At 42.4% G+C, this 12070-nt stretch overlaps 1 protein-coding gene across 5 annotated transcripts; it reads left to right on the top strand.

The window, feature by feature from the left end:
• Positions 1-93: 93 nt before the first annotated feature.
• Positions 94-11410, top strand: LOC131131413 (uncharacterized). Of its 5 annotated transcripts, none has more exons than XM_058076108.1 (6): positions 94-405; positions 1047-1166; positions 1279-1314; positions 1385-1524; positions 6237-8706; positions 10407-11410. In XM_058076108.1, exons 5-6 carry the CDS (start codon positions 6237-6239, stop codon positions 11132-11134), a joined length of 3198 nt encoding a protein of 1065 aa, XP_057932091.1. In that variant the 5' UTR covers positions 94-405; positions 1047-1166; positions 1279-1314; positions 1385-1524; the 3' UTR covers positions 11135-11410. The 5 variants fall into 5 exon arrangements, with proteins under 5 accessions (XP_057932091.1, XP_057932093.1, XP_057932090.1 ...); XM_058076110.1 differs by having other exon boundaries at positions 1047-1131; XM_058076107.1 differs by having other exon boundaries at positions 1279-1524.
• Positions 11411-12070: the final 660 nt, after the last annotated feature.

Genomic DNA, 12070 nt, shown 5'->3' on the forward strand with positions numbered 1-12070 from the left:
GTGGGTATGTAGTAGTGGTGTGCGATCCCGCTCGATTTGGTATCGCTCCGTTGCGATTAAATGCAGGACTGGTATCTTCGATATCGATGCCGATACTTTTTAAAAATAAAGTTGGACGAATCATCAATCTAGTAAATCTGAATGAGCAAAAAAAACAACTAAAGCCCAAATATCGATCTTTTTACATTGCTATAAATCAATATTGATACCAAGGTTGGAATCGATATTATTGATATTTGGCTCGATCTACCCACCACTAGTACGTATCACGTACAGGAGGGATGTGAAGGAGCATACCGGAAGTTCACAGAAATTAGAATGTTTAAAAACAACGCGTGACATACACTTTAGGAATTTAACGTCATCCTTTTGATGAGTCATCCATTCCACCTGCACTTCCTGATGGTAAGTTACACACAAATAAACTGACAAATATGTAATTAAAAACAACCTCGTACTCTGAACTATATGAACTAGTCAATTCTACATAGCTACACTTCACAGGGACGCAAAACACATTTATTTGTTGCTTTAAAACGTCAATTCTGATTGTTTGTGTTACATTTCTTGCTTTTGCATTACATTCCTTCACCAAACCTACTGCAGATTCCCAAAACTGTCACTAGGGGGCAGTGTAGCGATACGAAATGCATTGAAGTCTGGTTTGGATTACATTTTACTGCATTTTTCGCTATTCTTAGTCAAGGAAAAATATCTACATTTACACGTTTGTCCGTGTTTCACATAGCTGTAAAGCATAAATACATTTAAATCGATTTTTAAAAGTGTATTTCACCCCCTTTTATAAATGTCTTGTTTTTGCCCGTAAATTCATGGATGACTTTTCCCAAACAAATTGCGATTTCTCAAAACCTCACTAGAGGACAGTGTAGTTGTATTGTCTTCTCCTGGCTTCTACTCTGCACTTAAATGCTTTTTAGAAGAAAACATCAACTACAACAGGTCGTGTAATCCAGAACATACATGCAAAGTAATCCCACCTCTTTCACCGTGTCTTATTAATTGTGGAATATTCATGTCTTCAGGGAGTCCAGGTATTTAGGTTAGTGACTGACTGACTGACCTGGCTTTATCTGGTGCTGGAAAAGCTACAAGAAATCCATCCCAGATGTGAGGGACACATCTTTGTTGTTTCCAAGTGACCGGTAAAAAGTCATCGTGACACATAGTGAAAGAATGTCCGTCTTACAAGGAATCAAGTGAGTGTAATTGACACAGAAACCAAAGATGTGTTCTGGTGTGCTTTGTGATCCACAGGAGAAATGATTTCCATCCTTAAGATGGTGAGGGCAGGTGAGTTAGGACATTGTTTCTTCATTCCCTGGCCTCCTAAATGGATAAAGATGGAGTGTCCTGCCTGCAGGCTGAACCGATGGTCAGATGTTTGTTCTATCTGCATGGAAAATAAAGCCCACAGTGTTTACATGATCCAGGACAGAGAATCGGCTAAGGCGGCTCACTGAGGCAATTGTGTTTACCAGGAGGGCCTCTGTCCTTAAATGGGTAAGGCCAAGAGTGAAGGTATGACAGAGAATTAGCCTTGGTTATACTCTGCAACTGGTCCACAAAGGATTATTTTATTCATTTATTTACTGTGCAAACATTTGACGTTCCATGAAGCTGCGCACACATATTAACCTCTAACAAATAGTCGAGATATGGCTTCATGGTTAACATATGAAATTCAATAGAAATACAACATTCATTCATTCATTCATTTTCTACCGCTTTTCCTTACAAGGGTCGCAGGGGTGCTGGAGCCTATCCCAGCTGTCTTCGGGCGAGAGGCGGGGTACACCCTGGACTGGTGGCCAGCCAATCACAGGGCACATATAGACAAACAACCATTCACACCCACATTCATACCTATGGACAATTTGGAGTCACCAATTAACCTAGCATGTTTTTGGAATGTGGGAGGAAACCGGACTACCCGGAGAAAACCCACGCATGCACAGGGAGAACATGCAAACTCCACACAGAGATGGCCAAGGGTGGAATTGAACCCAGGTCTCCTAGCTGTGAGGTCTGCTGTGAGGTGGATAAATTAGTTTATTTGATGGCAAATAATGACTTTTAATTACACTGACTTAATTTCACTCCACACGCTTTAAAGTGACAAATCAACCATTTGGTTGAGCATGTTTTACTGTTTTTCTGCTACTAGCAACATTTTTCAGTCTATCAAGACCTTCATCAATAATGCCATGTACAAAAACTATCCTTGCCTTTCAATTTTTCATAAAAAAGGTCAAAATGTCTTGATTTTCACCTTGTGACATCATAGTTAGTGGAGGGTGAAAAGGGACCAACAGTGCCATCTGGTGGATTTCTTTATATGGTTCATTGTTAGGAAGCACTTAGGCAGGCCGTGGGTGGAATAAATTAAAAACAGACCATTTTGGCAGGAAGCACAAATCAAAGGAAATAAGATGGAATAGGTGCAGATTACGGAAGATCTAAAAAGTTCTCTGTGCGGGTTATCATGTGTAGCTGTTGTATAGGAGACCACAACTCAACACAAAGGGTCGAAAAATTAGCATAATAGGTCCCCTTTATAGGTCCCCTTTAGGGGCGGCACGGTGGTCGACTCCTCTGTCCAACAATGTGTGTATCTCCAGCTCTATTGTGCATTTTATCCACTTTTTACGCTTTAATGAAGCTTGGCAAATAACTCTAGCTAGCTAGCTAATAGTTAGGGTGACTGATACTGGTGGCTGAACTGATGGTCAGATGTTTGTTCTATCTGCATGGAAAATAAAGCCCACAGTGTTTACATGATCCAGGACAGAGAATGGGCTAAGGCGGCTCGGCGGTCGAGTGGTTAGCGCCCAGACCTCACAGCATGTGAGGGTTTTCTCCGGGTACTCCGATTTCCTCCCACATTCCAAAAACATGCTAGGTTAATTGGCGACTTCAAATTGTCCATAGGTATGAATGTGAGTGTGAATGGTTGTTTGTCTATATGTGCCCTGTAATTGGCTGGCGACCAGTCCAGGGTGTACCCCGCCTCTCGCCCGAAGACAGCTGGGGTAGGCTCCAGCACCCCCGCGACCCTTGTGAGGAAAAGCGGTAGAACATTAATGAATGAATCACTTGCCGTTTTCTATCTATCTGGTTAGCACTGCAGTCTTGTTGTATACTAGCCTGTGTTCCTAAAGATCCCTCAGTGATAAATCTCTTAAACAGACATCTCTCAGTAACATAAACATTTCTCTCACACTATTAAGTAAGTGCTGACGCGTGTGTGAAAGGTGACAGCGTTCCTGGCTTTTACCTACCAACAGTTGTCAAACAAGGACATTAGTGTATATAGGAGAAGCCGGGGAGTACAGCACAATTAAAGACAATATGGGCAGAGTGACAGTTTATAATGGATGTCTTGTATCCAATTTGACATTATCTTATTTTCCATCTAAGAGCGTGCTTCCCACAGTCGGAGCCAAACAGCTTTCTTTGTCATTATTAAAACGACAGCTGAGAAATTTCTCCAGCCTCGTGTCGTCATAACAAGCGGTAAGCATGGAAGGCAGTGAACGACTATTCAAAAAGGTCATCCCGGCACTCCTCCTTCATGTGGCTAAACAAGTGTACATCTCCATAGAAACCCTCCTTGGCATATTTTGTGTATAAGATCATGTATTTTTCAATTACTAGCTCATCAAAAAAGTCCCTATTTCGCAATTTTAACAAAAGTGGAAAAACACATTCCTGGATCTGCACCATTAGCCGGATCCACACCAAAATTTTATGGGTTCCTCTTGGACTCATGCGCCACTCCTCCTCTTACAGTCTAATAGCAATAGCTTACATAGTATTTGTGTAATCCCTCCCCTCCAAACAAACACATAAATACACGGTGATAAAAAGCACAACATGCCTAGTGAGGTGATGAGGTCATAAGAATGGTTTCATAAACAATACACAATGAGCTTAGCAACCCGTAACAGACTGTTTCAAGTGTATTTCAATGAATATAATTTTAACTACAACCTCAAAGCTGACATTAAACTGAGAATTGGAACCGACATCTGACATTCACACGTCTTTGCACACAATTGTCCAGCAAGTGTCCTCATTTCCTGATGACAGCATGAAGTCAGAATGTTTCATGAGTGGTCTTCATTAGACCAGCAACGATGCAAGGAGAAAGATGATTCTAGTGCTGTGGAAAAAACCATTCCCAATTTTAGAGAGGCCTTAATGCTAATTAGCTGTGTTTGTACACACCTCTGTCCAACAATGTGTGTATCTCCAGCTCTATTGTGCATTTTATCCACTTTTTACGCTTTAATGAAGGCAATTAACTCTAGCTAGCTAGCTAATAGTTAGGGTGACAGCCAGGCAAAATGTATAAAGCATGCCAGAAATGTCGAGTGTTGAGTGATTTGTCACTCCAAGATCTAAGATTACAGGGTCCATATATGCTGGCATCAATGGTTGACTGAATTTTTTTTTAAATAAAACATAAACAAAGGTGGGTGGGAGATTCAAATCCAGGTCATCAGATCTCCTGACTGTGTGGCCAACATGCTACCCACTCATCCACTGTAACCCTGTTTTATGATTATTCTTAATAGTATCGTTTGATTTGGATAACGTCCGTTTCGGTTAGAGTTGGACCTTGTACTCTAACCAAGGTTCCACTATTGGTTGTTGTTTTCACCATTTCAGCTTTTTGTCATTGTGCTTTTTGCTGTAGGCCAGGCTTTGGGTACCGTGCGTGCCTGGATAGCGGTGAGATGTACGGGTGTGTTCAGTGGTCAAAATGTGTGATTGTTGGTCACTTTCCGGGAGAGGAAAGCACTGTTGTGGCAAAGGAAATGATTTTTCTTTTTGTGTTTCTGGCAGAGCGCTAGGACTGATTTAAGCAATTAGCTGGAGAATCTCGTCCAAACAGCCAGAGCCAGACGCAATGGAACTTGGCTTTATTATGCATTTAAGATTTATCATCAATATAGGCAGACATAAAAATATATGTGTATTTCAGCAGCTGCCCGGATGACTTGAATGTGCCATTGTTTTTAAGAAGGACGTTTAGCTGCCTTCCAAGCTGCCTGCTTAAATATAAATGTACAACTAGTTAGAATGGCGGCACGGCGGAAGAGTGGTTAGCGCGCAGACCTCACAGCTAGGAAACCAGGGTTCAATTCCACCCTCGGCCATCTCTGTGTGGAGTTTGCATGTTCTCCTCGTGCATGCGTGGCTTTTCTCCGGGTACTCCGGTTAATTAATTAATTAATTAGTTAATTAATTGGCGACTCCAAATTGTCCATAGGTATGAATGTGAGTGTGAATGGTTGTTTGTCTATATGTGCCCTGTGATTGGTTGGCGACCAGTGCACGGCTTACCCCGCCTCTCGCCCAAAATCAGCTGGGATAGGCTCTAGCATACCCCCACAACCCTAGTGAGGATAAGCGGTATTAATTTAGAAAATTAATTAGAAAATTAATTAATGATTACGGGACAAATACGTTGTCCTCGGGACTGTTGACAACTCGACTTACAGCTCCCACATTTCTGCGTGACGGATAGGCTTTAGTATGTAGTAGTAATCAGCTTGGGGCTGCACGGCGGACGAGTGGTTAGCATGCAGACATCACAGCTAGGAAACCAGGGTTCAATTCCACACTCGGCCATCTCTGTGTGAAGTTTGCATGTTCTCCCCGTGCATGCGTGGGTTTTCTCCGGGTACTCCGGTTTCCTCCCACATTCCAAAAACATGCTAGGTTAATTGGCGACTCCAAATTGTCCACAGGTATGAATGTGAATGTGAATGGTTGTTTGTCTATATGTGCCCTGTGATTGGCTGGCGACCAGTCCAGGGTGTACCCTGCCTCTCGCCCGAAGTCAGCTGGGATAGGCTCCAGCATACCCCCACAACCCTAGTGAGGATAAGCGGTAGAAAATGAATGAATGAATGAATAGTAGTCAGCTTGTGTGCCATCACTTGAGTGTACATTACACATTAATCACATAACATGATGATCCATTCTCTCCTTTTCTTACATTGTTTTCACTTCATACATGTTGCCCCTCCTAAAACTATTTGCTCGCCAATTCTCTCCCATTTCACTCATGCGCTCCATCACCCCCTCCCACATCTTCCCCCGCCCACCTTACCGCCTACTCACTGTATCATCATGCCTCGGTGACTGAGGTGGGTCTATTTCTCTCTCTGCTTCCTCCTCTCCTCTCACTACTGCATCTTAAGATGAGGTTAACAGCACTGTGCATAGGCGGGACCCTGCTGGCCTTCTCCAGCCTCTCATGGATGTCTTTTGGAGACGCACTGGGGACCGAGGGATTCAATCCCTGCGCCGCCACCCTGACGGCTGGATGGCCGTGCAGCTCGGGGCAGGCTACTTGCCCTTACGTCCTGAGCCTGCCGCAGTTGACTGTGCACTTGCCAGAGAAGCTGCAAGAGCTGGAGAAGCTTGAGAAGGAGTTGCAGACGCTGAAAGACGATGTGGACCAGTTGAGGAAAATGTGCTTAGACTGTGGCGAGAGTGAAAGAGGGTGTGTGGGAGTCAGAGAGGGCAAATATGATAAGGGGGGACCCGCTGAGATACTTCAGGGCACAGACAGAGATTTAGGATGGATAGATAAAGCAGACGTGTATTTGGAAGGACACAAGGAAGAAAATCGCAGGAGCAGGAATGGCGAAATCGTCAAAGAAGGAGTACTTGCTGAGGAAGTACCAGACGGTGGAAAAGAGATTACAACTAAAACTAATGAAACAAAGGCGGGAAAGACACAAACTGAAGGAGGAGACCGCCGTGAAGGGATCAAGGACCACGGGAGGCATACAAGCAAGGATCAAGGACAGATCTGGGATGAAAGGAGAAAGGAAATGGAAAGAGGGGTAAAAGTGGAGGGAGGTAATAAGAAACCAAAACAGCCTGAGAACATTGACCTCAAGTCCATAAAAGAAGGTGAGGACGCTCAAGGAAAGAGAATCCAGAATGTCCAGAGAGACAGTGGTGGACAATCCAGCACTGCCACCGAAAGGACAGACTTGGTTGGAATCAGCCCGAGTCCTGCGTCAACTTCTACTCTACATGACGTCCCATTTGTTGATCCAGGAGTGACCCAATCAGCTTCTGTTGCACCAAACCTCATTGAGACCGTGAGTATGACTCAATCTAAAACAACAAGTAATCTTTTGGATAGTCCAAAGACAGACATAAGCATGACTACTCAAGGTTCAGCAACTTCAAGTTCTATCATTTCTCATCACAACCTCCACACAACTATTTCCCCTGAAGCCACGGAGCACAGCAGGTGGCCAGCCCAGCCTGCTATAAAGCATCTCCCAGGCCTAAAAGCCAAGCCCGGGGCAAAACATAAACTTGGCAACGACAAGACAAAGGAATCTAAGCATGACCGTAAACCGGACATTAAAACAAAACAAGAGCAAAAGCAGAAACTTCACCAGAAACATAAAACTGGCAATTACACTGGAAGGATCCAAATCCAAAGACATGGTCAAAGAGCAGATAACTGGACGAATGATCAGAACTTAAAAAGCCTAAAACCCAAACATATTCAAGACAGGACGACTCAACTACACCAGGTACCAACTGTTGTAGACCATCAAAGACCTGCCACTGGCAAAGAACCAGATCCACCCATATGGAATAAAAACTCTAAACCTCACAAAAGACCCGTTCAACAGAAGCCAAAACCTGACAAAAGAACCAAAAGTGATGCAAAAGATAAATTAAACCAGTTTTTGTCACCTGATCAGGAGCCAAATTTGGAACTAAGTAAGTTAATCAGCAATATCTCTGAAGGGGGTCAAAACCTGATGGAATCGCTTCATTCAGAGTCTCCTCCTGAGCCAAAAGACCCACCAGGACACGTATTTAGAGTTAATCCTTATCAAAGACTGAAATCCAGCCAGAAAAGCTTTCATATTAACACAACACAGGTGCCCAAACTTAACCAAAAACTGGTTAAGCCTAAAGCCAGCCAAGCATTTCAAACCAATCAATGGCTTAAAGAGCCTCGGTCAGATGTCACACTTAAGCTTGACCACCAATCTGTGACTGATCAAAGTCCTGCTTCAGAATCCAAGGGGGACAGACCACCCATTAGACCTACGCCGGAGCCAGAAACAGCAACCCCAAAGCAGAACAACACCAAACATGTTAGTCGGACTATTGACCTGCATCCTACTTCTGGTCCGAGGCAACTGATTGCTGATGTGACTCATTCCCCAGAGTTAAAACAGACTTCAAATAGCTTTTCGGTTCTCCCAGTGAGCCCAAACAGCAGGATGATGTCTGATCTGATTCCACAAGCAACCACTCAATCACCATCGATACCAACGTCAACAAGCCCAGTCACACTCCACAATGTTATTCCTAACAACAATCCAGAATCCTCCAAGCCAAAGGCTACATTACCTCACAGAGCAGACTCGAAAGCACCCCTCCTAAAGACCTCAACAACAGCCGCCGCCAGCACCACCTCTGACCCGGAACCCCCAGGTGCAGAGTCGTCATCATCAAGTGCCCGTGAGCTGCGCGTGAAAATCAACCAGGTGGTTGCTGCGTTCTTTAACAGCAGCCTAGGTCCTAATGGAAGATCACCAGATAGGCCTCCTAAAAAGCGGCCTGAGGACAAGGAGGGAGGAAGCAGGACTGCCAGCGGGTCACCACTGCTGATACCATCTCAGGGTAAGACACAGAACACTAATTCAATGACTTATGAAAAATGACAACAGAGTAAAGGTTCATGTTTTGATGCATCTCATCGAGTAGAAGTTAGCTTACACTAACAAATACAAAGCCATACTTAAATTAGTTAACCCTTAAAGGGGACCTATCATGCTTTGCATTGAATTGTGGACTCCTTTAAGGTTTGGCTGAAATTTTGAAAAAATGAACAGTCGGCGTCGTGCAACATTTGCAACGCCATCATATCATGCAAAGGACGTTGCACAACTGACAGTATTAAACACCTCCAGATTCACAGAGTACAGAGTGCCCTGTTTTAGATGTGCTACTTCGGACTTCGTCAACTAGTCAGATAAATAAAACATTAAATTACATTGATCTTATGCCAACAATTATACTTTTATCATCCAAATACAGTAGCCAACTCAAATATCCCGCTGAGTACTTTTTCATAGACAAACCTAGACAGTAACGCTAGCGAGGAAGTTCAGAAACTGCACGCAGTTTAGTAACTCAGAACTCAGTAACATCGTTAATTTACTTTGTTCTAGTCTGCATCATAAGACGTAAACAACAGGATATGTTTGATTGGTTTTTCATGAGGTTTTCAAAACTACAAATTATATTTGTGAACATGTACTCCTATGTACAGGGACTTCCAAACATTTATGTTCAAGTTCAATGGTTTGGTACTGGTTGAAAATAGCCAGTACCAAACCAAAATAGTGAGAAATTCACAGCAAAGTAATTCATAAAAAGTTCATATAATTAAAAGAAAATCATGGAGACATTCGGATATTTCATCCAATAGCTTTGGTTAGCATCTTCAGTTAAACCATGCAAACTTTTATGACTCTATACTGCTGAAGAGAATCAGAATCGAGAAACGTTTGGAACTGGAATCGAAATGAGGAATCTGAACCAGAATTGCTTAAATTAAAATGCCCAACCCTAATTTAAACTTTTTAAAGACACACATACACGTACAAAAATAGCACAATATGGTGGACAAACTGAAAAAAACAACCAATCCAGCATGTACCCAGCATATCGCCTCAAGCATACCCCCGCGACCCTAATGACAGCATAAGTGGCATAAAAAAACGGATGAATGGAAATTGAACGAAAGTGGTCGAAGTAGAAATCTTAACATAAAAAAGGATTGCATTTGTTTATGAGATCAAAAATATATTGTATACAATATTATGTTTTTTAAATGTGCGGCTTTTTTGTAGCTTGGCCATCTTAGACTATTTGAATAGAGATGTCAAATACTAATACGTTTTAAAAATGAATACATATTTTCTTGGACAATTTCAACTGTATTAATTGAACAAAGCAAAAAAATAGCGGGAAAAATGTTTTTAAATGACACAAAATGTCCACATAGGATCTCATAACGGCAAACCTAACATGATTACCTAACAAGGACATACCTGCACTTGTTCACTAATTAAGACTTAATACTAAATAAGCCACAAATTACATTGTTTACATTCTGTAAGATTAAATTACTCACTCTAAATTAATCAAGCATGGTGGTCCAATCTGTTTTATGGTGGAAAAGTAGTTCCACACTGACCTCTGTTGTACATATTACCTCATGCCTACAACCCAGCTGCACCAGCACCACCACCCACATTTTATAGCTAGATCATGTCCAACAAATGTCGTTTAAGGCCTGATCAAATGCTCTTTAGGTGAACTTTCTATGAAGAGAGACTGCTCGGACCACCTGCTCACAGAGGGGGTAAGGAAGAGTGGAGTCTACCATGTGACCCCTGATGTCCTCCATGGCAGCAGCAGCAGCTTCCCAGTCTTCTGTGACATGGAGCTTCATGGTGGAGGATGGACCCTCTTGCAGCTCCGGCAGGATGGTAGTGTCAGTTTCAACCGTACCTGGGCAGAGTACCGATCTGGCTTTGGCGATCTTCTCAATGGAGGGGAGTTCTGGCTTGGAAACCAACAGATTCATCTGTTGACCCGCGACAGGGACATGATGCTGCGGGTGGATCTTCAGGACTTCTCCGGGGTGGTGGGATACGCAGAGTACGATCACTTCAAGGTGGCGAGTGAAAGGATGCGCTACAGGCTGACAGTGGGGGGTTACTCCGGCACTGCAGGAGATGCTCTTGCGTTCAGCTCCAGTTACGACCACAACAACCGGGCCTTCACCACCCCGGACAGGGACAATGACCGCTACCCTTCGGGCAACTGTGGGGCTTACTACAGCTCTGGCTGGTGGTTTGATGCATGCATGGCTGCAAACCTGAACGGCAGGTACTATGTTGGCAAGTACAAGGGGGTCCGGGATGGGATCTACTGGGGGACCTGGCACAATATCTCCACAGAGCTGTATCCTACAAATGAAAGACAGTCTTTTAAAACAGTCAGGATGATGATTAGACCAAAGGACTTTACGCCATGAAGAGTTATTAGTAATTTAAGACATGAACTTTGTATACATACTTCAACAGTAACGCCATAATACCGTACGACCCTCCTACTTTAACGCAATGGTACCCCCTAGTGGTAATTATGCAATATACACCGTTTGTTGATATAATATTGATCATTGAGGATGTATATAGTGTTTATAACTTCATGGGACCTTTTTAATAGTGTTAATTAGTGTTTCAATAGTTAACATATATTAGTAATATATGGTTAGTGATCAGATGATGGTTGAATAAAAGTGTTTGGAAAATTGATAAGATTTTTATTAAGTTGGAATACTTTTCATTCTAGATCAACATTGTCTTCAAATGAAAGCATCAGCTGACGAATGAACAAAGTGACTGACCACCTACCCTCCTTTATTTCAGACTTTAAAAAATAAAACCAATTTAAAAATAAATGTCAGACCACCATTGCTTTGGAAAACTGAAAAAATATTTTTTTGGCTAAATTTTTGGTAATGTAGATTTTATAAAATAAACCAAACAACAAGGGACATATTGGGAGAAATAACAATACCTTTGCCAAAAACAAAAATATTCGAAATGGGACGGAACCAAAAAATGACGCAGTTCTTACAAAATGAACCCTTTATCAGTGGAAAAAAATATTAATCAATTGGATACCTACTTTTTGATTTTGTTTTGAGTAATTAAAATGTAGGCGGTTGTAACTGAGTGACAGACATAATTGGTTGGTTTCCGTACGAATACACAATGCTCATTGGGTGCGGGGAGGGGCTTAGCTTACACAAGTTTCCATATCCGGTCAGTCAAATGTAAATGTTGCACAAATAAATGTTTTTTTTTTAAGTTGCGATAGTCTGTAAGATATGTAAAACGAGTACTTTCCTCTATTAAGACTTGTTAGCTACACGAAACGTAGCTATCTATGGGAAAATCATCAG

Source organism: Doryrhamphus excisus, chromosome 6 (genome assembly GCF_030265055.1).
Source record: "Doryrhamphus excisus isolate RoL2022-K1 chromosome 6, RoL_Dexc_1.0, whole genome shotgun sequence".
Classification (NCBI taxonomy): Eukaryota; Metazoa; Chordata; class Actinopteri; order Syngnathiformes; family Syngnathidae; genus Doryrhamphus; species Doryrhamphus excisus.